General features: G+C 42.4%; 1 protein-coding gene across 10 annotated transcripts in view; it reads right to left on the reverse strand.

The window, feature by feature from the left end:
- The window catches only part of DCLRE1C (DNA cross-link repair 1C), a 44,149-nt gene that overhangs the window by 11,043 nt on the left and 8,076 nt on the right, over window positions 1-25,030 (reverse strand). For 2 of the 10 annotated variants that reach the window (XM_047065303.1, XM_047065304.1), the window contains 11 exons: window positions 23,135-23,141; window positions 19,017-19,076; window positions 16,186-16,241; window positions 15,533-15,634; window positions 15,063-15,135; window positions 14,740-14,880; window positions 10,981-11,082; window positions 7,722-7,858; window positions 7,142-7,196; window positions 2,553-2,641; window positions 1,766-1,860 (listed from right to left, as the gene is read on the reverse strand). In XM_047065303.1, coding sequence (XP_046921259.1) covers window positions 1,766-1,860; window positions 2,553-2,641; window positions 7,142-7,196; window positions 7,722-7,858; window positions 10,981-11,082; window positions 14,740-14,880; window positions 15,063-15,135; window positions 15,533-15,634; window positions 16,186-16,241; window positions 19,017-19,076; window positions 23,135-23,141 — 917 coding nt within the window. Of the gene's footprint in view, window positions 1-1,765; window positions 1,861-2,552; window positions 2,642-7,141; window positions 7,197-7,721; window positions 7,859-10,980; window positions 11,083-14,739; window positions 14,881-15,062; window positions 15,136-15,532; window positions 15,635-16,185; window positions 16,242-19,016; window positions 19,077-23,056; window positions 23,142-25,030 lie in introns of those variants that run through there. The other 8 variants (XM_047065299.1, XM_047065302.1, XM_047065300.1 and 5 more) reach the window with 5 other exon arrangements.

The following is a 25,030-nucleotide window of genomic DNA, read 5'->3' on the forward strand; positions in this document are numbered from 1 at the left end:
AAAAATGGATAAAGATTTAAACAGATGCTTCACCAGTGAAAATACACGGATGGCAGATAAGAACATTAAAGATGTTCAACCTCACTAGACATTAGAAAAATACAAATTAAAACCATGAGATATCACTGCACACACATTAGGATATCTAAAATTAGAAAGTCTACCCACACCAAATACTGGCAACAAAGTAGAACAAGAGAACTGGCAAGAATGGAAAATGGTCCAACCACTATGGAAAACAATTTGGCAGTTTCTTAAGGATACAACTACCGTATGACCCACTCCTAGGTATGAAAGCATACATCCATACAAAGATTTGTACTTGAATGTTCATAGTTTTATTTGTAATGACCAAAAACTGCGAACAACCCGAATGTACAAGAGGTGAATGGATCAGCAAACTGGTATATCCACACAGTGGAATACTACCCATCAGTAAAAAAGAAACTACTGATACATCCAACAATATCAATAAATTTCAAAATGTGCTAAGTGAAATGAGCCAGACATATTGTATGATTCTATTTAGTATAAAATTCTAGAAAATGCTAACTAATGTACAGTGATAGATAGCAGATCGGTGGTTGCCTTGGCATGGAAGAGGACAGCAGGGGGTGGGGGACAGCTGGGAGGAATTACCAAGTGCCATAAGGAAACCTGGGGGTAATGGCTATTTTCCTGATCTTAATTATGGTGATGGCTTCTCATATATGCATATGTAAAAGTATCAAATTGGACACCTTAAACATGCAATTTATAGTATATCAATTATACTTTGGTAAAGCTTTAAAAAAAAACCCTACAATTAAGTTTACATATGAGAAGGATTATACGATGCCATACATGATAGATACAACATCTAAAAATACAACTGGTTTTCTAGAATCAGTACTGGAATTTGCATCTAAATGTTTTTGATTTGATTCTAAATGAGAGGAAATGCTGAAATGGAGATGGGAAAGACAGGACTGGATTCGAATCCCAGCCCCATCACTTACTTCTGGCTAGGCCTTGGGGGTACTTCCTTCACCTCTAAACTTTAGTTTCCTTGTTAGTAAAAAGTGGGATGATACCCCTTGGGTGGGCTGAAGTTTAGCTGTAGTGTATGTAAAGGACCTAGCACAATACCTGCCATAGACAGTAGTTGTTTAATAAATACAATCCTGTTACCTAATCTGTTTGGTCATGTATTATTAGCTACATGGTACAGTAAGTGACTTTCCGCCAAAGCAATGCAAATTCAGAATCCTAACCACAAAATCTGGCTGCTGTAAAGCAGCAGATCTTTATTTGGAATCTCAAGTTCTAAATTCCTCAGAGGTTACCTTTGCTCTTCCCTGGAAAATGAAAGTAGCAATGGAAGAAGGTGACAAAGTACAGAAAATCTGTTCGTATAAGCTCTGCTGGTCAATCTGGTTGGAAATGGCAAAAGTTTCCACTGTCAGCATTTACTAGTATCTTGAAGGAAATCTCCAAGATTAACAGCCCAGCCTGTCTTTATGGCCTATACAAACCACAAGGCCTACTTTCAGAAAGCTGAGAACACCATTCAGTACAGGCACAGTTCTCTCTGTCACCAGTTTTAAACCTGTGAAGGAGATTGGACTCCTGATTTCACAGGCTGGAGAAAGACAAAGCACTTCCTGAGACCATGGGAACAAGTCTGAGTGACAGCAGTCCCAGGCCCACCCCTGCCCAATGCTGCTTTCACCAGGCCAGAGTAGCCTTGAAACCCACACCTCTGAATCCAGGGTCATTTTCTTACCTGAGTCTAGGTGAGTTTTTCTAGCTCTCTTCAATTTTCCAAGTGGTTTATACTTTGGCTCAGTACTTTGGGAAGATCGGCATAAAGGCTTTAAGCTGAAACGAATATGAACATTATATTTTTCCTGTTGGGAAAGCTACTGGAATGTAAGCATACTTTATAGAGATTATAAAAACTTGGCCATGGGAAAAATCATATAACTACTTTTAAAAACCAAAGAGCCATGTTTAATAATTAAAAAACCACTTCACTATAATTAAGTGGTAAATATGAGCACTTAAATACAACCTGGTACATAGCTATCTAATTGTAGGATTAAGGGAAAGCAAAACCCATGTATTTGCTCTTGCTTTACAGAAAAGCAGTTCCCTATTCTGCAAGACTATTAAGTACTACAGTGACACCTGGCATTCAGGGAATACAGTATGGCTAGCTGATTACTCTCACCTGTTTAATGGGGTTGACTTATCTCTTACAAAATCTCATAAATTTGATCTCTTCACTCTAGAGTTTGGAAGCTAAGGCACAGTGATGATAAAATACAAGAGTGTGTAAATACAGCCTGCCCTTTCTCTTGAGGGCCTCAATGCCAACTGTGCCCTTATGCCAGACTCCCAGCAGCCTTTAGGATTATCTATAACATACCCACTGGAAGAAAGCCATCATGCTCCCAACCAGACACGTATTTACAGCCATCTTATGTCCTGGCCCCTGTTCTCAGACCCGAAACTATCCTCTGCATCCATCGTGTTCAACGACACAAGTTCCACAAGTAGCAATTACTCACATTTCTACAACTTTATCCATAGTTGTGCCTATTGGAATGACATTGGGATACACATTCACAGGACAGATGTAGCTCAAGAAATCTTTAACCTAGAAGAAGGAAAATAAAATGGATCGATTATCTCTGCAGTGAAAAATGTGGGTATTATAGACGGAAACAAAAGGGAGGCCAGGCGAAAGAGCAGAACTTTCTCATGGTGTGGTTCTCACTACTAGCTGCACATGGGGATCACCTGGGGGCCTCTATTAGAGGAGAAAGAAATCTCCAACTCTGAGACCCCATGCCCAAAAGTCCTTTTGATACTCAGCTACAGTGGGGCCTGGGATTCAGGATATTGAAATGTTCTTCAGGTGATTCTGTTCCACAGAAAGGACTAAGAATCACTGACTAATGGAACTCAAAGATTCTCTGTTTCTTTAAAGTGCATTAGTTTCCTTGTCTAAGAAAGTCACCCATAATTAACAAATTCCCTTCAAGTAAATTAGAATTAAGTGGAGTATTCAGTACACACAAAAAAGCAAGCTCGTCGAATTACATTTCTTTTCTCCAACAAATAAAATAAGAAAATTACATCTTCCAGGATGCTTGATTTGTTGTAATGTTTTTCTCTAGAGGACAACTACATGCAGAAATTTCATGAATACCTTGATTTTCTGCAAAGCTCAGAATGCTCGACAGAGAAACTCTGCCGCTATTCCTCATAACCCAGACAAGTTTCAGCTTTGTCATTTATTAGATCTTGGTGACCTTGTGATCTTGGTTAAGTTACCGAAAGTCTCTAAGTGTTAGGGTCTTCATCTAGAAGTATAAATGAGATAACGCATGTCAAGTGCTTGGCCTGTTACCAAGCTGGCATATATTTAACATTCAATGAAATTATCCATTACACGGGCCCTTGGGTGGGTCAGTCAGTTGAGTGTCCGACTTCAGCTCAGGTCGTGATCTCGCAGTCTGTGGGTTTGAACCCCGCGTCAGGCTCTGTGCTGACAGCTCAGAGCCTGGAGCCTGCTTCCTATTCTGTGTCTCCTTCTGCCCCTGCCCCTCCCCAGCTTGTGCTCTGTCTCTGTCTCTCTCTCAAAAACATATGAACATTAAAAAAAAAAAAACAAACAAAACTCTGAAAGCACATTAAAAAAAATTATCCATTAAAAAAATTATAATGACAACACAAAGGTTTTTTATTCCCTTCTGCAAATGGGGAGACTGAGTTCTAAGTAATCATTAGAACCCAACTTTTTTTTTTATTTAAAAAATGTTAATGTTTATTTTTGAGAGAGAGAAAGAGAGAGCTGGGCGGGGCAGAGAGAGAGGGAGACACAGAATCCAAAGCAGGCTCCAGGCTCTGAGCTGTCAGCACATACCCATAACCGTGAGATCGTGACCTAAGCTGAAGTCAGACACTTAGCTGACTGAGCCACTCAGGCACCCCAGAACAACTTTTTCAAATAAAGAACCAAATCAAAAGAGGTAGGAATCTAGGAATTATCAATAACTCCGTATTAAAATAAAGTGGCTACCTTACTGAAAACAGGAGAGGAAAACAAGACCCATTCATTCTTCAGATAGATTTCATAAGCAAATTCTCCTGCACTTTCAGAGCAGGCATGCAAACAGAAACTATTATTTACCGGCCCACAACTTTTACGATTTGTATAATTAATTCAAAGCTGAGGCTAGCAGAAATCTGAGGCTTGTCAAGGCAACAGGGATAAAGTAATGTCAACCTATACCAGAAATGATTCGCTTCTACTTAGAAATGAAGTGGCCACAGGAGACAAGAGACACCCACTAGAGAGCCACCGTTTGTCACCTGTACAAGCTGATGTCGTCACATCAGATGCCTGCCTTAAGACCATTCACAAACACAGTCCATTCTCATTACCTACAGGGGTTATGTTCTCGAGGTCTAGAATTAGCAAACACTAGGGGCACCTGGGTGGCTCAATTGGTTAAGCATCCAACTTCCTCTCAGGTCACGATCTCCCAGTTCATGGGTTTGAGCCCCACATTGGGCTCTGTGCTGACAGTGCAGAGCCTGCTTGGGATTCTCACCCTGTCTCTCTGCCTCTCTCTCTCTCTCCCTCCCCCCTTTCTCTCTCAAAATAAATAAACTTAAAAAACATTAGAATTAGCAAACACTGAACCACGCTCCTGAGGAAAAGACAAGGTTCCAGTGGACCTCTGGTCACAGTGTCTCTGTGAGCCCATCAGTGCATCACCTTGTTTTCTGTGGGTTTCTGTTTAAAGACACCTACTTAATTCGTACTGTTGATTCATTACTATTGAACTCATACCCAACAGCACCATAACTCCTGTCTGTAAAAGCTTATCAAACACACGTATTTTCTCCATAAGGCCCACCCTTGCCTCTGTGCATGCTTTGGAACGCTACACAGCACCCCAGCCTCGCACTTAGGGGCTGTTCTAAACAGGAAGTCCCCAGCAGAAAGCACAGAAGTGTGTTCAACACAGCGCTAAACCGACTGCAAAAGGACACCTGTTAGCCCTGAGCTGAGCGGAGAGGGTAAGTACCACCCAATTCCGAAATTGGGAATATGCATGTCGTTAACCCCTTTCCCACCATTCTGCTAGGCATGTCTGCAAACAGCCATGCAGTGCTGTGACTATTATTTTGGGGTCACAAATTTTAGTGAACAGGTGAACCTGGAAATAATCCACAAATAAGGAGAATCAGCTGTATTTAGACAACAAAACTGACAGGAAATGATCCTTAAATCTATTTATGTTTATAAATCTAATTCAGCATGATCTATACTTAGGATATAGGCTTATGAATAGAGTTTTCAGGAAAGCAGGTCTCCCCACCGCAGAGCTCAAAGCGACCCTCCGCTGTGTGTGATCACTGGTGCTGACCCAGGGGGAGTGGGGAGGGGCGAGGGCGTTCAGCCACTTCGTGTCTGCTTACACACCAGGGAAATATCTCCTTATTGGGACGTAATTGCATCAAATCCCAGGAATGCTTATGCTTCCCAACTTGGGTGCTAACTACACCGAAGGAGTGAAAGGGGCCAGATGTAGCCCCGAGTGAGAAGTAAGGCCTACACTCTTCACCAACGAGACACCTGCCCCGTGGCTGAGACAGCAAGGATACCAGCCGTTGAAGGATGGACAGGAAGGGACCCCGATGCTGAGCCCGATGCCAACCAAAGACAGATCCCCAGGAGGGGACTCTGACAACAACATGAGATTTCAGGATAAAATGGGGGAAGAACACATTAACTAAAATCTATCATCACAGTGAATTCCTTCCAAGCTGCTCTTGGATAACCTATTTGCACCTGAAAGGTAAGGTCAGATATTTCATAGACGCCCCTGTGATGTTTTGATAATATGCTAGTCATTTACAGTACTATGGCTGACTTGATAAGAATGCCACTACCTGGAGCTCTGGAAGAATCCACCTGTTCAAATCATTAACACATCCACGGCTCAGTGCTGCAGTGCTGTAACCACATATCCCAAATACAAAAATAATAGTTACCAGGGAAATCAATTTTTTTTTAATTTCTTTTTTACATTTATTTATTTTTTGAGAGACAGAGAGAGACAGAGCACAAGTTGGGGAGGGGCAGAGAGAGAAGGAGACACAGAATCCGAAGCAGGCTCCAGGCTCTGAGCTGTCAGCACAGAGCCTGACGCAGGGCTCAAACCCACAAACCGTGAAACCATGACTCGAGCCAAAGTCGGAGCTTAACCAACTGAGCCACCGAGGAGCCCCCAGGGAAATCAATCTTTAAGTGCTGCAATGGTCAAACTAAAATCATGTGTGACTTAAAGTGTCATTCAAAGTCTGCTTTTATATACCTTTTTTTTCCTGACACATACACAAAATTACTAAAACTCAGCACTTAGAAGACGCTAGCATTTACTTTGGAAGTGCGTGAGGAGTTTGCAAATAAATCACACGTATCAACTTCCACTGTAGTAGGTCAATTTCCTATATAAAGAGGATCCTAACAAAACCATTTAATAGGCCTTCTTCAACTGAGTCATTCTAATACAATATACATCCTTCTTAAGGACAAGGTTTTTATCTCAGTCACTTTGATTCTTCCCCAATTGCTGAATGTTCAGGACTATTTTTTAAATAGCTTTCCAGCGCAAATTTTAGAAGAGACCAAAACTCTGGACAGCACCTTAAGGCCACCCATAATGGTTTTATCTATAGTGCTCCTTCGGATAAGCTTTATAGATCCTCTTTAAAAAATAACAATAAAATTTTAAAATTAAAAAGGATTTATGATCCTCTCATGACGACTGAAAACAACAATTGAAGTGGGGAAGTTAAAATACATGCAGGAAGCAAGACAGGAAGAAAACCTTAATCATACGAATTCTTCTGTGTTTAGGCTGAAAACAGGTGCTAATAGCAATTTCCTTTGTGCTTGGTAAACACAGCTCATCTACTGAGATATCTTCCCTAAATTTCCTTCAGAAAAGCCACAACAAATCTTAAGCAACAGAAAAAGAGATCCCTCTGGCAGCCAAGGGGTTAGACTGCTGCCATCCAACATGAATGCCACCGAAGTAGTTGGCAATGGGGTTCTGAGGATGTGGGATCCTCTTACCTCACTGTAGGAAGAGTGAAAAGAAAAACAAGCTCTGTATGAACTCTCTCCAGTCCTAAAAGGAAAGGAAAACACAAAATTTAGAGGTCTTTTATCAAAACTAAGCTACGTTTTAAATTTCATGCCTTCCCATCTTCCACTATTCCGGTATGAAATCACCCTATAATCAAGGGTTTCTCCCTGGGACAAGAGGGACCTCTTTCCAGAAACATAAAGATTTGTGGACATTGTGAATACCCAATATTAAGGAAGTGTTGCTACAATATGCTGATCATTATGCCCCTCAGCTCCACCAAGGGCTTCTAGTTCCCCACAATGTCAACTCACTCCCAAGTGAGGCCAAACAAGATGCCTTCACTCTCGAGCCACCCAACTGGAGCAGACCTCAGGAAATTTAGACAGGAGACAGGTTTTGGAAGCAGAACCTCTTTAGCGTTTAAATTTCAGAAGTTATTTTCCACAATTATAATACATCCCCCTCTTTGGGTTAGGCTAGATTTGCATTTAAACTAAAATAAAGCACATAATTTGCCTCAAAAGCAAGGTTTCTCTCAAAAGACCTATGATATTGCTTTCTTACCTCACAATTACATTTGTTTTTCTGGTCCTTTCTCCAAACCACATAGTGGATGGCTTAATGCTGATTGTGTGGAGTGGAATTGTATTTTTGGAAATATTTCCACAGGGTAATTTATTCCAATGAAAATATTCTTCTGCCTAAAAAGATTTCAAAAACCGAAAAACAGTTCCACGTTTTCAACAAATCTGTTTGTGGGCAGGGTCTCAAAAACAAACGCTGTGATAAGTTTACAGACATGAAATAAAAAAGCAGACATGAGGAGATAATCAGATAATTCCAAATTTAGAAACATTCTGCGGAACTGGCCTGGACTCTTCAAAAATGTCAATGTCCTGAAAGAAAAACAAAATGTGGGAGATTTGATCTACACTTGAGACTAATGAGGCCACAGTAACCACAACGCACATTGTGACCTTCACCAGGGGTGCCCGGCTCCCCCTCCATACACTAAAAACAGGACACTACTATACAACTGGGGGAACTGTGAATACAGGCTACCGATCATCCAATTTTTTCAAAATACAGTTAGAGAATAAAGCAAAAAAAAAAAAAAAAAAAAAAAGCTGAAAGACAATGGGACTATTTTCCCAAAGACATCACGTTTAGACAGGGGTCCTGCAAAACCATTAGCACTCAGTGCAGACCAAATGTCATCAAGGGCCTTTGGTGCGTGTGCTGAGGAGGAGGAGGGCTGCAGGGGTGCACCAGGGCTCTGCGAGCCGTGAGCAGTACTCCTGAGCCGTGAGCAGTACTCCCGAGCCGTGAGCAGTACTCCCGAGGCCGCGTGACCTAAGAACGAAGCCGCTAGGAGTGTTTCAAGGCAGGTAGCCATGCGGGAAGTGGCAGGAGTGACCGTTGCCAATTTAGCTACTTCATGGGATACAAGAAAACTCAGAGCAAAGAGAAATATGCCAATTTACAGGGCTTGTAAGGACCAGAGGCTACAAGTCCAACAGAAAAGGGACAAATAAGGGGCATCTGGGTGGCTCAGTCAGTCAAGTGCCTGATTGCTGATTTCAGCTCAAGTCATGATCTCATGGTTCGTGAGTCTGAGCCCCGCATCGGGCTCTGCTCTGACAATGTGGAGTCTCTCTCAATCTCGCTCCCCTGTGAACTCTCAAAAAATAAATAAATAAACTTAAAAAAAAAAAAAGGGACAAAATAGTTGCTATTCTGTATGTACATGACTTTGATCCATCCGTAAATTCAATGAGTATGTGTGTGTGTGTGTGTAGACACACAAACAAAAGAATGAAACTGATGACTCGAGTTATAATATGCAGCTTACCAATTATCAAAATAATCTCTTACCTTGTAGCTATCCTACAGTGGTCTGAAGTAGAATATTCCATGCTGTAGATAAGAATTCTTTCTTTTTTTTTTTACATTATGCTTTACTTTAGGGCCGATCAAGTTTACATTAGGTTTTCGGGTGATGGAGCCAATGTTACTACCACAATGAGTATGTAAGTATATAAATGCAGTGTTTACTAAAATAAAAATTATTCAGCATCTGAATGCTCAGATATTTGAAATCTTAGGGGAAAATTATGATGATGCAAACCCCAGCTTCTGAAGATCATGATTTAATATTTGCGATGCTGAATGACTATATAAAATGAAATGAAACAAAATGTTGAGGGCAAATCCGAAATTTAATACCTGACATTTAATAATAGAAGGGCTTTTAATAAATGAAGGGAGTTCTAGGGCGGCATTCAAAAATAAATAACAAAAATGGGAATGCAAGCTGGTGCAGCCACTCTGGAAAACAGTTTGGAGGTTCCTCAAAAAACTAAAAATAGAACTACCCTACGACCCAGCAATTGCACTACTAGGCATTTATCCATGGATACAAGTGTGCTGTTTCACAGGGACATATGCACCCCCTTGTTTATAGCAGCACTATCGACAATAGCCAAAGTATGGAAACAGCCCAAATGTCCATCCAGGGATGAATGGATAAAGAAGATGTAGTATATACATATATATATGTATATATATATATATATATATATATATATATATATATGTGTGTGTATACACACACACACACACACACACACACACACACACACACACACACACACAATGGAGTATTACTCGGCAATCAAAAAGAATGAAATCTTGCCATTTGCAACTACGTGGAACTGGAGGGTATTATGCTAAGTGAAATTAGTCAGAGACAGATAAAAATCATATGACTTCACTCATATGAGGACTTTATAAGACAAAACAGATGAACATAAGGGAAGGGAAAGAAAAATAATATAAAAACATGGAGGAGGATAAAACAGAAGAGACTCATAAATATGGAGAACAAACTGAGGGTTACGGGAAGGATTGTGGGAGGGGGGATGGGCTAAATGGTTAAGGAGCACTAAGTAATCTACTCCTGAAATCATTGTTGCACTATATGCTAATTTGGATGTAAATTTTAAAAAATAAAAAAATTTAAAAAATAACAAAAATAAATAACAAATGAGTTGCAAAGACCTAGAAATGCTAATTTGAAATTGGACTAGTAAGAGATAAAACTATTTCAAAATCTGAAGCAAAGTTATATCTAGCTATTTATCTCAAATGAGTAGAAGAAAAGTCGTTTACAAATGTGCACATAGGTCATGAGTCTCAAACATATATCGTAATGGATTATAAATGTTTTCTTAAATCATAAGCACTAACATATTAATTTCATGATAAATACATTAGTCACTACATAACTCATTACAAATAAATATGTATCAAATGTATATGGATATATTTCATTAAGAACCCTGGGGGTCTGGGGGCGCCCAGGTGGCTTAGTTGGTTAAGCGTCCGACTTCAGCTCAGGTCATGATCTCACAGTTTGTGAGTTCGAGCCCCGCATCAGGCTCTGTGCTGACAGCTCAGATCCTGGAGCCTGCTTCAGATTCTGTGTCTCCCTCTCTGTCTGCCCCTCTCCTGCTCCCACTCTCTCTCTCTCTCTCTCTCTCTCTCTCTCTCTCTCTCTCTCTCTCTCAAAAATAAATAAACATTATTAAAAAAAAAAAAAACCCTTTGGGTCTGTGTCTATTTGCTAACGTGGTTCACGGCAAGGAGCACTGGAATGTCTCAGTGCACGGCCTCAGGCTAACGCCGTCGGATCTCTGCCTCAGTTTTCACATGTGTAAACTGAAGGGCCTAGAAAATGGGATTTCAGGGGTGCCTTCTGGACCTAAAATTCTGCTTTTCATGCATCACACCAACAATAAGAAACACAGTTTATACTCTGTACCTTCGGATGGCGACAGGCATGGATCTGAGTATTCCGGTCTGTTGTGAGGTGATGAAGAATGTCGGGCATGTTCCTAAACATGTCTAATTTGTCCACATGAACCTGAGGAAAATAACACAGATGAGCATGTTGTTTGAGTTGTAGTTTCTATAAAGAAGTTGTTCAGGGCTAATTACGGCAAATTATCCACTTAGCGAACTCTCTCTTCTTTCTTGAAACCTAGTTTTTGGCTATTTCAGTGCACCCTGGTATCCTGTCAGGACGTCAACAAAGTACAAACATCATATTCACACCAGTCAGCCTTAGCGCCTATTGGTGGTGGTAATAAAAAATTCTGGACGCCCAATTGGTGGACTTCATTGAATCACGCTGATGCAACTGACCCCGAGCAACACAGGGGTCGGGGCGCCAGCCCCCACAGTCAAAAATCCACATACCTTTCTACTCCCCAAAAACTTAACTACTAACAGCTGATGTTGAGCAGAAGCCTTACCAGTAACATAAACTGTCCATTAGCACACATTTCGTATATGTATCACATACCATACTCTTACAATAAAGCAAGCTAGAGAAAAGAAAACGTTATTCAGAAAATTGTAAGAAAGAGAAAATACACTTAGAGTACCGTGCTGTATTTTTCTATCGAAGTATAGTTGACACACAACGTTACATTAGTTTCTGGCGTACAATGTAAGTGCTTAGACAACTCTGTGAGTCTATACATTATACTATGTTCACAAGTATAGCTACCATCTGTCACCATACATTACTGTTTGGGATACAATACTGTATTTACCAAAGAAAACCCACGCATCAATGGACCTGTGCAGTGCAAACTTGTGCTGTTCAAGGTCAACTCTACTGTCCTTCAATCCATCAAGAGTCATTCAAATAATATTTATTGTACGCCTACTATGTGTCAAGCTTAATTCTAAATATCAGGTATATAGCATGAACACAGCAGATGAAAACAAGAATCACTGACTTGTGAAGACACATCCCCCGCATGCCATGGTGAGTAAGGGCAGTTGGTGGGGGGAACACAGCTGGAGTGGGAAGCAGAGACCCAGAAGCCCCTTACGACACGCCCCTTTACTGGATTAACAGGGGGAGGGGCAGATGCAGAAAAACAAAAAAAACTTGAGCCACCTGTAGAATTTTAAGGTAGTCTTTATTGTTTTAAATTGTTAAACCAGTGTGTCTGTTTTTCGTGGAAGACTCTTCTACACGTGAGCCTGGGTGGCTCAGTCGGTTAAGCCGACTCTGGATTTCGGCTCAGGTCATAATCTCAGTTTACGAGTTCGAGCCCTGCCTCAGGTTCTGAATGCCGAAAGCGCAGAGCCTGCTTGGGATTCTCTCTCTCCCTCTCTTTTCTTCCCCCACACTCTCTCAAAATAAATAAACATTAAAAAAATTCTCTTCTTCAAAGTAAGTAACATGTACCTCAGTTGATATTAGGACTACAAAATGGCAAAAAAAGTACTCTCATTTTGAAGTCTGATTAACAACAGATTAGGATAATGTCAAATCACTGTGGGTAATTTATACCAAGACAAGTATAAAAAGAATCCAAGCACAATTGCTTACTTATCCTGTGGCCTATTCTGCTCCCTCCCTGTTTACTAATGACTAACAAGAAGTAACAACAAATTTGCTTTTCTGGACTCTCTAAGTAGGAGACTAAAAGGGGTAAATTTTGAGATGTATAGACAGAGATACAGAAACTTCGATCCTCAACAAAAATAAAGGGGCCTGAAAAGTTGCCACAGATCATCTCTGAAGCCTCCCTGTTGCCCCTTTTTAAATTCCTGGTATGAAACTGTTTCCTTCCCCTACAGAGGGATTAAGGAGCCTAAGAGAGGGCTCACTCCAGGTGACTCTGAGGTCACCAGGTCACCACCAGAGGCTGCTCTCCCCCCTCCCTGGCCACTCCTCAGCCTCCTGACCAGGAGCTTCCTGCCTCCTCTATTTCACATGCACGAAAATGTACGAGACAAATTAGGGACTGAGAAGCAGCTGCCATCTCTGTATTTGGCCGAGACAGGACACGAGGAGACATATACGGCAGATAATATAGATAAGTGCGTGCGTACACACACAACCTGTTATCGCTGTGATTTTAATTTAAAAAGCCGGGAAGCGTGGGTGGCTCGCTCAGTTAAGGGTCAGACTTCAGCTCAGGTCATGATCTCACAGTTTGTGAGTTTGAGCCCTGCGTCGGGCTCTGTGCTGACAGCTTGGAATCTGGAGCCCGCTTCGGATTCTGTGTTTCCCTCTCTCTGCCCCTCCCCTACCTCAAAAATAAACATTAATCTGAAGGGACACTTTAACACCAAAACAACAGGAAGGACAATCTCAGAATGAAAGCAAATCCTTCCCAAAATGGAGAATTGGCAACTTTACACCAATGTATTTGGACAGAAGGACCTAAGGAAGGACAAAATTAAGGAAAGAAGGACTAAGGGAGTCAAGACTTAATAGAGGAAGTGAGGAGGAATGTTTTAAATCTCAAATGCAGAAAAGCTAGATCTTTTTTATTTTACTGAATTACTCTGTGTATAATTAAGTTCCGGGCACACGTTTGTCAGCTGGGGGATCCATGTTACGAGGCCCAAACCAAAGTGGAACTTCAGTGTCCAACTAGCCAGGGCGCCTGGGTGGCTCAGTCCGTTAAGCAAATGACTTCGGCTCAGGTCACGATCTCACGGTTTGTGAGTTCGAGCCCTGCACTGGGCTCTGAGCTGACAGTGTGGAGCCTGCTTGGGATCCTCTGTCCCCCTCTGCACCCCCCCCACCCCCGCTTGTGCTCTCTCTTTCTCTCTTCTCTTTCAAAATAAATAAATAAACAACAACAAAAAAAAAGTCCAACTAGCTCCAGCACTTTGTTTTACTCAGAGCCTTTCCCAAACCTCCATCTTCTCTGAGGGGACGAGAGCACCAGCCGCGTGCTTAGCAGCCACATTCCCACGCCGGGCTCTGTTGCTCGGTTCCAGAGCCCGGCACACAGAACCACGGGCAAGGGGACAGGTGAAAACTCCCCGCCAGCCTCATCTGACACGGATCCACCCACAGGATTCGGGGCTCTAGGACAGTGGTTTTCACATACCTTGACCGTGACCTTCAGTAAGAAATAGATTTCCCAGTACACACAACAGACATGCATGTAAATGCATGTAAATGCATGTGTCTGATTCCCTACATAAACTGTCACAAAACGATAATCACTCTGGCTATACACTCAGATAATTTCTAGTTCGAGATTCTTTCTTTTTTTTTTAATGTTTATTTATTTTTGAGAGAGAGAGACAGAGTGAGAGCAGGGGAGGGGCAGAGAAAGAGGGGGACAGAATTGGAAGCAGGCTCCAGGCTCTGAGCTGTCAGCACAGAGCCTGATGCGGAGCTCAAACCCACGAACTACAATCACGACCTAAGCCAAAGTTGGACACTTAAGCGACTGAGCCACCCAGGTGCTCCCCAAGTTATTTTCAATGCTCATCACAATCACGAAATTTATTGTGTGACCCACAGTTTTGAAAAAAAATACTTCCTCTGTGGGCTCCTCTCTGCCACCAGGGCTGCCGTAGGCTCCTCCCCTGAGGAGGTGGACAAACAGAGGTGACATCCTACTTCACAGGGGCTTCCAACTTGCGCCACACACGCCCTGTGACGGGCTGCTTCCCTCTGCTACTGGGCTTGGTCTCTGGGGGAGGAGAGGAGAGGCTGGAAGGAACAACAGAAAAGAAAGAGCTGTCACCGTACCTGGATTCCAAATTCCTCGCTCAGATGGGTGAACAGATACTCATACCCGTAAGCTGCTTTGCAGTTCAGCCACACGACATGGTACGGACTCCGAGTGATCCAGCTGCGAACCAGCTCTAATATTCCACTCAGACACTCCTCCTGGGCGGGATTTTAAAAGGCACTGGACACTTTTAAGAGCATCGTCACCCCTTCCATTCCCAACAGTCACAGATATTAAGGCCAACGGGGACAATTATGATCTGACTTGTTATTCTACAAACTTCCTACTAAAAATAATGGCCACGGTCCAGTCACCACCCTACTTCTCCAAGGAGACTTACTCGACTAGGAATCTGGTAAAATTTCGGATCACAGAAAGTAGTATCTAGGTATACACTTTGGATGTCTTTCACTCTGGAAAAACAGCAACAGCAACAATTCGTATTAACCATCCACTGTGAAATAAAATATACGTAAACTTTAAACTCTCAGTTATTTTATAGGGTGTCCCATTCCACTTGGAATTTTTCTGTTAAATCAACTATGTTGGGAAATGATTGCCACACAATAAAATACACAGATTTTATACATAAGGTTCAATGAATGTTGACAAGTTCACATAAGTACTACCCCAATCAACACACAGAATGTTGCCATCATCCCACCCGAAAAAGAAAAACTTGCTTTACTGTGACACATAATAAACTGTGATTTCTAATGGAAACAAAGGCTTGCATTTGGGGGGTGGGGGGAGGAGGAATATGACTTTGCAGACGGTTCGGTCATTCAAGGATTACGTGAAGCCCAGTACCTGCCCCCAGAATGCAGGAGCTCCATTCTGGCAGCTTCCCCCTGTGCCAATCGGAAGTCTCCCGTGTACAAGACCGTTCCGTTATTGCCCTGAAATAAAAACCTGAGAAAGAAATACATCCTGGTGACTTCTAAGTCTCATACAGAATCCTAATAAAGCAAATAAACACTAAATCCATAGCAAATGTTTCCTGCCACACATAGCCACCTCCGATACAGGGTTAATGGGATGTCAGTAGCTCTAAACCACACCAGGCACTCAGCGGCCACCTTTCCCCTGGGGTAGGAAAAAAGCACATACTGGAATACTACTGCAGTGGCAATAGAAATCCCCTGAAATATGTAAGCCCTCTCAACTACAGGAGATCTTTCCTGCACACAGAGAGAAAAATCCATGTGGTAGGAAAATGCAAAGTCAACGGAGAAATGGCCATTGAAGACTTCCATTATAAGAAGCCACATTTCAAACTCGATCTTTGCTTCAGTCCCCCAAGTTCAATTTAGAAACGAAGACTAAAGAAATTGCCATCTACATTTTAAAGAAGTCAAGAAATCTCCCTGCACATACTATTTTCTGGGCCCTAAAGATTCATTTACATAAATACAACACACATCTACGTAAAATAAAATGGTGAAGTAGATGAGCCCCCTTACATAACTGATCCTGGACAATGACCAGCTGGTAAGAGAGTCACAACAATCTCTTCCTTCTAAAAAGAAAATAAAGAAAAAATAATAGTAACAGAAGTTAGTGTTAGGACCCAGCCTAAAAAAGCCCTCCTTAACAGAATATATTCAAGTAGTTCTCAAGAACGTGGTATGCCTTTTCTGATTTCCTCGTGCACCAAATCCTGGACACAAGGGGAATCGTTGCCCACAAAGTGACAGTTAAACATACAGTGACTGGATGACCCAGCAATTCCACTCTCAAGTACACACACGAAAGAAATGAAAACTTATACCCACATGAAAACCCACGCACAAATGTTCACAGCAGTACTATCCATACTGGCCAAAGACTAGTAGGAGCCTGAATATTGATCAACCGATGAGTAAATAAACCAAATGTGGCCTATCCACACAGTGGAGTCTTATCTGACCACAAAAAGAGACGAAATACTGATACATACCACAACATGGGTCAACCCTGAAACCATCATGCAAAGTGAAAGGCGTGAGTCACACGAGACCACAAGACCACACATTGTACGATTCCACTCATATGAAATGTTCAGGTTAGGCAAATCCAACAGATGGAGAGTAGGGGTTGCCATGGGCTGGGGAGGGAGAAATGGGGAATGACTGCTAATGGGGACAGGGATTCCTTTCTAAAATTGATTGGGGTGATGAATACACAACTCTGTGAATACACTGAAAGCCAGTGACAGGGGCGCCTGGGTGGCTCAATCGGTTAGGGGTCTGACTCTTGATTTTGGCTTCGATCATGATCTCATGGTTTGTGGGATCAAGCCCGGCATCCGGCTCTGTGCTGACAGTGTGGTGCCCGCTTGGGATTCTCTCTCTTCCTCCCTCTCTGCCCCTCCCCCACTCGCTCTCTATCTCTCTCAAAATAAATAAACTTAAAAAAAAAAAAGTAATGAACTTCTATCTTCTTTTAAAAAAAGCCAGTGAGGGGCACCTGGGTGGCTCAGTCGGTTAAGCGGCTGACTTCAGCTCAGGTCTTGATCTCGCAGTCCGGGCTTCGAGCCCCACCGTCGGGCTCTGTGCTGACAGCTCGGAGCCTGGGGCCTGTTTCGGATTCTGTGTCTCCCTCTCTCTGACCCTCCCCCGTTCATGCTCTGTCTCTCTCTCTGTCTCAAAAATAAATAAACGTTAGAAAAAAAAAAAAAGCCAGTGAATCGGATGGTATATGATATCTCAATAAATTGTATGGTATATTACATCTCAATAAAGCTATTACTAAACTGAAAAAAAAAAAAGGAAATAGAAAACACCTGATGTAGCCTGGCCCCCGGTCACCACTGTCCAGTGTACTGTCCTATTTGGGCAGAGCTCTGGACACACCGGCTCGCTATCAGAAGTCTACCATCATTCGCTCTGGTGGCCCCTTTAAAGCATGGTCCTGTGCTGAGTGCTGGAGACACAATACGCAAAGCCACAGCACACAAGAAGACCAGGGTGGGACGGCGAGACTCTGGTCAACAAGAGCTGTCCCGTGCCGTTTTGAGAAAGCCTCTCACCCACAGGAGTGGCGAGGCAGTGAGGCAATTAGAGGAGTCTCGGAAAAGTGTCAGTCAACCGAGTTGTTAGGAACCTTCAGGCTTTCCTTCTTCCCTCCTTTCAGCCCGAGAAAGGAAACAAATCTTGGTGACTTCTAAGTCTCACAGAGTCGTCCCTCGGGCAACAATTCAATGAGTACTACTTTCCAGGCCCCATCTCCTCCAGAGAGGAAATGTGAAAAGTCAGCCCCTGCCTGGTGGTAGTCACACAACAGACACCCTATAGAGTTCCCCGTGTGAACAAAGCAGTTATACCCAGACCATGGAATGGAATATTAATTAGAGTTGTCACAAAAGAGGAAAATACCTCCAGGCCCCAGGAATAATTTGAAGTAAAAAATAAATAAATAAAAGGGTGGTGTCTGGGTGGCCCAGTCAGTTAAGTGCTGACTCTTTTTTTTTAATAGTTTTAATGTTTATTTATTTTTTGAGAGAGAGACAGAGAGCAAGTGGGGCAGGGTAGAAAGAGGCAGAGAGAGAATCCCAAGCAGGCTCCACATTTTCAGCACAGAGCCCGATGCAGGGCTTGAACCCATGAATCTAGAGACCATGACCTGAGCTGAAACCAAGAGTCAAACGCTTAACCAACTGAGCCACCCAGGCGCCCCAAAGCGTTGATTCTTGATTTCAGCTCAGGTCATGATCTTGTAGTTTGTGGGACTGAGTACCGCGTTGGGCTCGGTGACAGAGTGGGTGCCTGCTTGGGATTCTGTCTCTCTCTCTCTGCCTCCCCCACATGCATGTCAATAAACAAATAAACAGTACATCTGCAGTCGTGCTTATTATTAAAACAATACATTCACAACACAAAAGTACCTGCTTCTAAATTTAAGGACAAAAAAATACATTAGATCCACCTGGACAGGGTCTCTTTCTTAAATAACAAAATGAGTCAAAAAAAAAAAAAATCAAACTATACATAAATTTGCTACAAAAGCATTAAGCACCATTTTATATCCTGAATATTATGATCAACTTAATAAACGTGACCATGACATCACGTAGAAATATCAACAGCTGGAGTCTTCACCATTAGCAGGTACTACTAGAAAGGAACGAATCAGACACAAGTCGTGTCCAAAGCTTTGGATGGAGAAGACAAAAAGATCACAAATTTTTCCCCCTACAAACTCATTCAATTGCTGTAATTTTTACTTATAGTTAAATGAACATTCAAAATCACAGAAGAAGATAATCATTTTAGCACTCAATAATTTTTTTAAATTGTATTTAATATATACTTACCTCGCCTGATGCTTCATCGACTAACGATATCTGGGTAGGAGTTTCAATTTCAATTGATATCTATTAAAATAAGAGATCATACAGACATCATACTAAGTATTTTCACAGTTTTTCACGGCTTTTTGACATCTCAAACACAAAAACGGGACAAAGAGAAGTTCCTAAGCCTCTCTGCACAACAATTTCTGATTTATTTCACTATGCGAAACATTTTAACAGCTTGGAAATGACAGAGCTAAAGCACTGCCTTTCTCATGGCTCACAGGGCAACATGGATTAAATGCCTTATAAAGTTAAATATCCTTTGACGCAGCAATTCTATTTCCATGAATTCAACTCTTCTCACTGTGCTGACAGCTCAGAGCCTGGAGCCTGCGTTCTCTGTCTCCCTCTCTCTCTGCCTCTTCTCCACTCTCTCTCTCTCAAAAATAAGTAAACATTGAAAATAAAAATTTTTAGAGAATACAACTCTTCTCCCTGCACCTCCCCATCCCTAAACTCCTGTTCCCCACTCCTTATGAACTTGAATCTTTGTAAAACATGTGGTCATGTGCTCTACATGTTTAGGTTTTGTGCTGCCGAACTCAGCCTGGGGCCAGCCCCAAGTCAGTCCATGAGGTACTGGCCTAATCCACAGGGCAGAGGGCTCCACGGTGCCCTTGCACAGTTTACTAGAACAGCAACTAGCACAAGAGGGATTCAGTAAGAAGCTGACAAATGAATTAACATAATTTTTCATAAAACTTACAGTGATGGGAGATTTGGATGTTAAGAATATACTTGCATTCTGGAATAAACACGCTGCATCCACAATGCACTGTTGTCTACTACTGTTAGGTTCAGGTAGCTATTACCTTAGTTAGGATGCTCACATGGTCATATATCAAATGGCCTTTCTCCCCCATGCACTATCATTATCAGTTTTGCCGGCAAGGTGAGCAGCTTCTCTATTATATCCTATAAAAACTCATCTAGTATGGGGACTGTCTGTCCTTTGAACATTTGGCAAAATGCACCTATAAAACCATCTGGACCTGGGGCTTTTTTGAAGAAGTGATCTTTGTAAGTTGTTTTAATTTCTTCGATGTTTATTCAAGTTCTCCACTTTTCTTGCCTCAATTTGGTATTTTCCTGCTTATCTAGATTTTTATCCACTCTGTCTAAACTATCATACTGTCATTAATTTTCAAAAACTGCATTACTGCTATTAATAGTTATTTTCCTTTTTATCATATTTGTATATGCATCTTCTTTTTTTAAATCAATCTTGGCGGAAATATCTCTCTATTCCTCTAAGGATGAGCGTTTACTTTTGTTAATCTTCCCTTTTATTTTCTGTGGTGGTTGTCAGTCTCTGTATCGCTAACTTGTCCTTTCATCTTTACTATTTCCTTCTTCCACATATCCCTACATTTGCTTTGTTGCTCCTTTTCCTTCTTATTGAGTTGAAGTCCTATTTCATTTAATTCTAGTCTTTGTTTTCTCGGAAATGTACTGGACGCTATCAATTTCCCTTCAAGCACTAATTCAGCAGTGTTCCACACACTTTGATGTGTCGTGTTCTCGCTGTCCATCAGTTCGAAGTATTGGATGTTTTTCTTTACAATTTCCTCTTGAACCTAATGGTTGTTTATTGTATGCATTTAGTTCTCATGTGTGTGGGATGATTTCAGCTGTCCTTTTTATCTGTGACTCCCAGCATCACTGCATTGTGGTCAGAGCACAGATCGCTAGGACTTCTTACTTCTTTTGGGACACAGGATGTGGTCAGTTGTTGTAAATGTTCCACGTACACCAAAGATCTTGTTTTCCCTGTGGGTGTAAAGCTATGGATTGCTATTAGTTCCCATTCATCATGTCCTTCGAATCTTGTGTCTTCCTGTCTCCTTCATCTCCAGTCTCTCGGAGCCGCGTGGGAAGTGCTCCAGCTACAACAGTGGGGCCGCCTGGTCTTCCCCAGATTGGGAGGCGGCCCTTGTACCACATCAACTCAGCTGAGTGGGAACTGTCCTAGAAGTCCCTTCCATGTGCGCCTCCAGCTTGGGGCTGGCCCCAAGAAACTTCCGCGTGAGATCTGGAAGGCCAAAGAGAAGCAGCAACCATTTCTTCGTGCTCTGAAGCTGCCAGAAGTTCTACTCAGCTCATGCACGCTGAGGATCTGACGGCTCAACCCGCAGACGCAGGGCAGGACCGCGGCAACCCCCGCCTTCGGCTCCATATCCTCCGCTTCTTGGGGGGCCCGGGTCAGGAGTGTGCAACACGGCGGCAATAGGGGCGGCTACACTACAGGGCTGGGAGGAGTGGAAGACAGACGGGGGTTCCAGTTTGTCTTTGTAGGTTCCAGCGTCTCTCCGCTCTTCATTGCTTGCTCAGCTCCCCTTCCCCACAGCTGGCAGGGGTGAACCACAACAACCCCAGGCTTAATACTCAGGCCAAGGTTACAGCCTTGCTGTTGTGTCCCCCTGCGGAGTGGGGACAGACCCCACCCTAGCTACCGTCAGAGGTGGAGGCTGAAGATGCCACGCCTGCACCAAGAGTGTGTGGACACACTTTTTGGGGAGAGGACGGCAGTGCCCCCAGCTGGGAGGAAGTGGCTCTTGAGGCTGAGAGGGGATAGGAGTGAGTGGCCCTGCTTTTACTGGGGTTAGCGGGTGTGCCGGGGCTTGCGTGGTTTCAACTTCAGGTCAGCGCGGAGGGAGGGGCAGGCTTTCATCAGCCTGCGGGGGCAGACGTGGAAAGAGGATGTGAGAGTTGAGAGCTGTCAACAGACAAACATCAAACAGACTCGCTGACATCTGTTCAGACTTCTCTGCGAGCTCCCACAATTATTTAAGGCTTAATCCATACAGTGAACCCTGGATGCACTCCCCCTCTGCGGTTCTCTCTCTCAGATCGAGCCCCGGGTGATCAGTTATGACTTTATCCACTTTGAGGCTATTTTGTCAATTGCATGTAAGCTCACGTCTTCCTGGTCCATTGTTCCTTGTGACAGCAAATAACATCCCCCTTGAAACTTAAGGTCTTTTTTGCCTTCGATTCTATTTGGTATGATAGACAAATTGCCACCCTGGCATTTTTAGTTTCTAATTGTTTAGCACATCTTTTCTTTTCTTTTTTTTCCATTTCAACCTGCATTTATCTTTTTGGTTTATCTAAGTCTCTTGTAGACTAACACTGATGGATCTTGCTTATTTTTGTTAAACCAAACTGAGAAAACTGTATTTTGAGCAAGAATTGAAGACATATTTACAGTAATTACTGTTATAACAGAACTTTTCCTGTCATCTTCACATTTTCCACATACCATTGTTTTGCTTCCCCCTTTACTATCGACCTTCCATTGGACAGATCCAATTTACCCTGTCAGATTCAAAGTTGCCCGTCCTATTTTCACTCCAGTCATCGTCCCTTATGATAACCCACAAACTATGTTCATTTTTCCTAAACCATGCCATGACCTGCATAAAAGGATTTATCAATTGCGTCAGTAAACATTTTATACTTTGAAGTATTAAAATACAACTCAGCAAGGGGCACCTGGTTGGTTCAGTCAGTTAGGCATCTGACTTCAACTCACATCATGATCTAATGTCTTGTGAGTTCCAGCCCTGCGTCAGGCTCTATGCTGACAGCTCAGAGCCTAGAACCTGCTTCGGATTCTGTGTCTCCTTCTCTCTCTGATCTTACCCCACTCGCACTCTGTCTCTCTCCCTCTCAAGAATAAATAAACATTAAAAAAAATGTTTTTAATAAATAAATAAAATACAACTTAGCAAGAGTTAATGAGACTAAACCAATAAAACTAAGACCCCAGATCAAACCGTTCAGAGATAAGAAAAACAAATCTGCAACAATAAAATGTCGACCTCTTCTAAACTGATGAATTACTAAGACTAAACATCAATATTGTAATAAATGCGGATAAATGTAGTGTAGGAGGAACTGCGCTGTGAATAATCCCAACATGTTGTTCAATCTACCTTGAAAAATATTTCCCACTTGAGAAAAGGAATTAGTGCCATTTGAAAAATGAAACTTACAATTCGTTTCTCCCAAAATCTGTACCTCGGGTTAGTTAACAACAACTCTTTAGTAACAGGTGAACAGTATAAACAAACCTTCAAGCTGAAAGGAAGAAATTTAGAAAAGCTGTTTCAGTACAATCCAAAAGGAACCATCTGGGTAACCAGAAAATACATTTCATCATATTATCAGTTATCTCCAATCATTCAGAAACTAAGCTGGCTTAAAAAGCATCAGAGCAGGGGCACCTGGGGGGTTTAGTTGGCTAAGCGTCCAACTCTTGATTTCGGCTCAGGTCATGATCCCACAGTTCCAAGAGTTCAAGCCCCACAATGGACTCTGTGCTGACAGCACAGACCCTGCTTGGGATTCTGTCTCCCTCTCTCTTTGTCCCTCCGCTGCTTTCTCTCTCTCTCAAAAATAAACAAATAAACTTAAAAAAAAAAAAAAGCATGAGAGAAATTCCCAACATCCCACCAACTGTGACTATCTCAGTCCCATCACAGCTGCAAAAGGGGCACCTGGCCAACTCAGTGGGCACAGCATGTGACTCAATCTTAGGGTTATAAGTTAGAGACCCATGTCTGGTGCAGAGAATATTTAAAAATAAAAATCTTAGGGGCACTTGGGTGGCTCAGTCGGTTAAGCATCCGACTTCGGCTCAGGTCATGATCTCACGGTCTGTGGGTTTGAGTCCCACGTCGGGCTCTGTGCTGACAGTTTTTTGTTTTGTTTTGTTTTTTCAATATACGAAGTTTATTGTCAAATTGGTTTCCATACAACACCCAGTGCTTATCCCAAAAAGTGCCCTCCTCAATACCCATCACCCACCCCCCATCAACCTTCAGTTTGTTCTCAGTTTTTAAGAGTCTCTTATGCTTTGGCCCTCTCCCACTCTAACCTTTTTTTTTCCTTCCCCTCCTCCATGGGTTTCTGTTAAGTTTCTCAGGATCCACATAAGAGTGAAACCATATGGTATCTGTCTTTCTCTGTATGGCTTATTTCACTTAGCATAACGCTCTCCAGTTCTATCCACGTTGCTACAAAGGGCCATATTCCATTCTTTCTCATTGCCATGTAAGTACTCCATTGTGTATATAAACCACAATTTCTTTATCCATTCATCAGTTGATGGACATTTAGGCTCTTTCCATAATTTGGCCATTGTTGAGAGTGCTGCTATAAACATTGGGGTACAAGTGCCCCTATGCATCAGTACTCCTGTATCCTTGGGTAAATTCCTAGCAGTGCTACTGCTGGGTCATAGGGTAGGTCTATTTTTAATTTTTTGAGGAACCTCCACACTGTTTTCCAGAGTGGCTGCACCAATTTGCATTCCCACCAACAGTGCAAGAGGGTTCCCGTTTCTCCACATCCTCGCCAGCATCTATAGTCTCCCGATTTGTTCATTTTGGCCACTCTGACTGGCATGAGGTGATATCTGAGTGTGGTTTTGATTTGTATTTCCCTGATGAGGAGCGACGTTGAGCATCTTTTCATGTGCCTGTTGGCCATCTGGATGTCTTCTTTAGAGAAGTGTCTATTCATGTGTTCTGCCCATTTCTTCACTGGGTTATTTGTTTTTCGGGTGTGGAGTTTGGTGAGCTCTTTATAGATTTTGGATACTAGCCCTTTGTCCGATATGTGTGCTGACAGTTCTGAGCCTGCTGCAGATTCTGAGTCTTGCTCTCTCTCTGCCCCTCCCCCACTCGTGCTCTGTCTCTCTCCCTCCCTCTCTCAAAAATAAACAAACATTAAAAACAATTTTTTTTTAAATAACAAAATAAGGGGGACCTGGGTGGCTCAGTCTGTTAAGCATCCGACTTCAGCTTAGATCATGATCTCACAGTCTGTGAGTTCGAGCCTCATGTCGGGCTCTGTACTGACAGCTCAGAGCCTGGAGCCTGCTTTGGATTCTGCATCTCCCTCTCTCTCTGCTCTTCCCCCACTTACATGCTGTCTCTATCTCTAAAATAAACATTAATAAATAA

This window comes from Lynx rufus, unplaced genomic scaffold (genome assembly GCF_022079265.1).
Source record: "Lynx rufus isolate CCGP_SWC_20201006 ecotype Redwood Valley unplaced genomic scaffold, mLynRuf1.p SCAF_7, whole genome shotgun sequence".
Taxonomy (NCBI): Eukaryota; Metazoa; Chordata; class Mammalia; order Carnivora; family Felidae; genus Lynx; species Lynx rufus.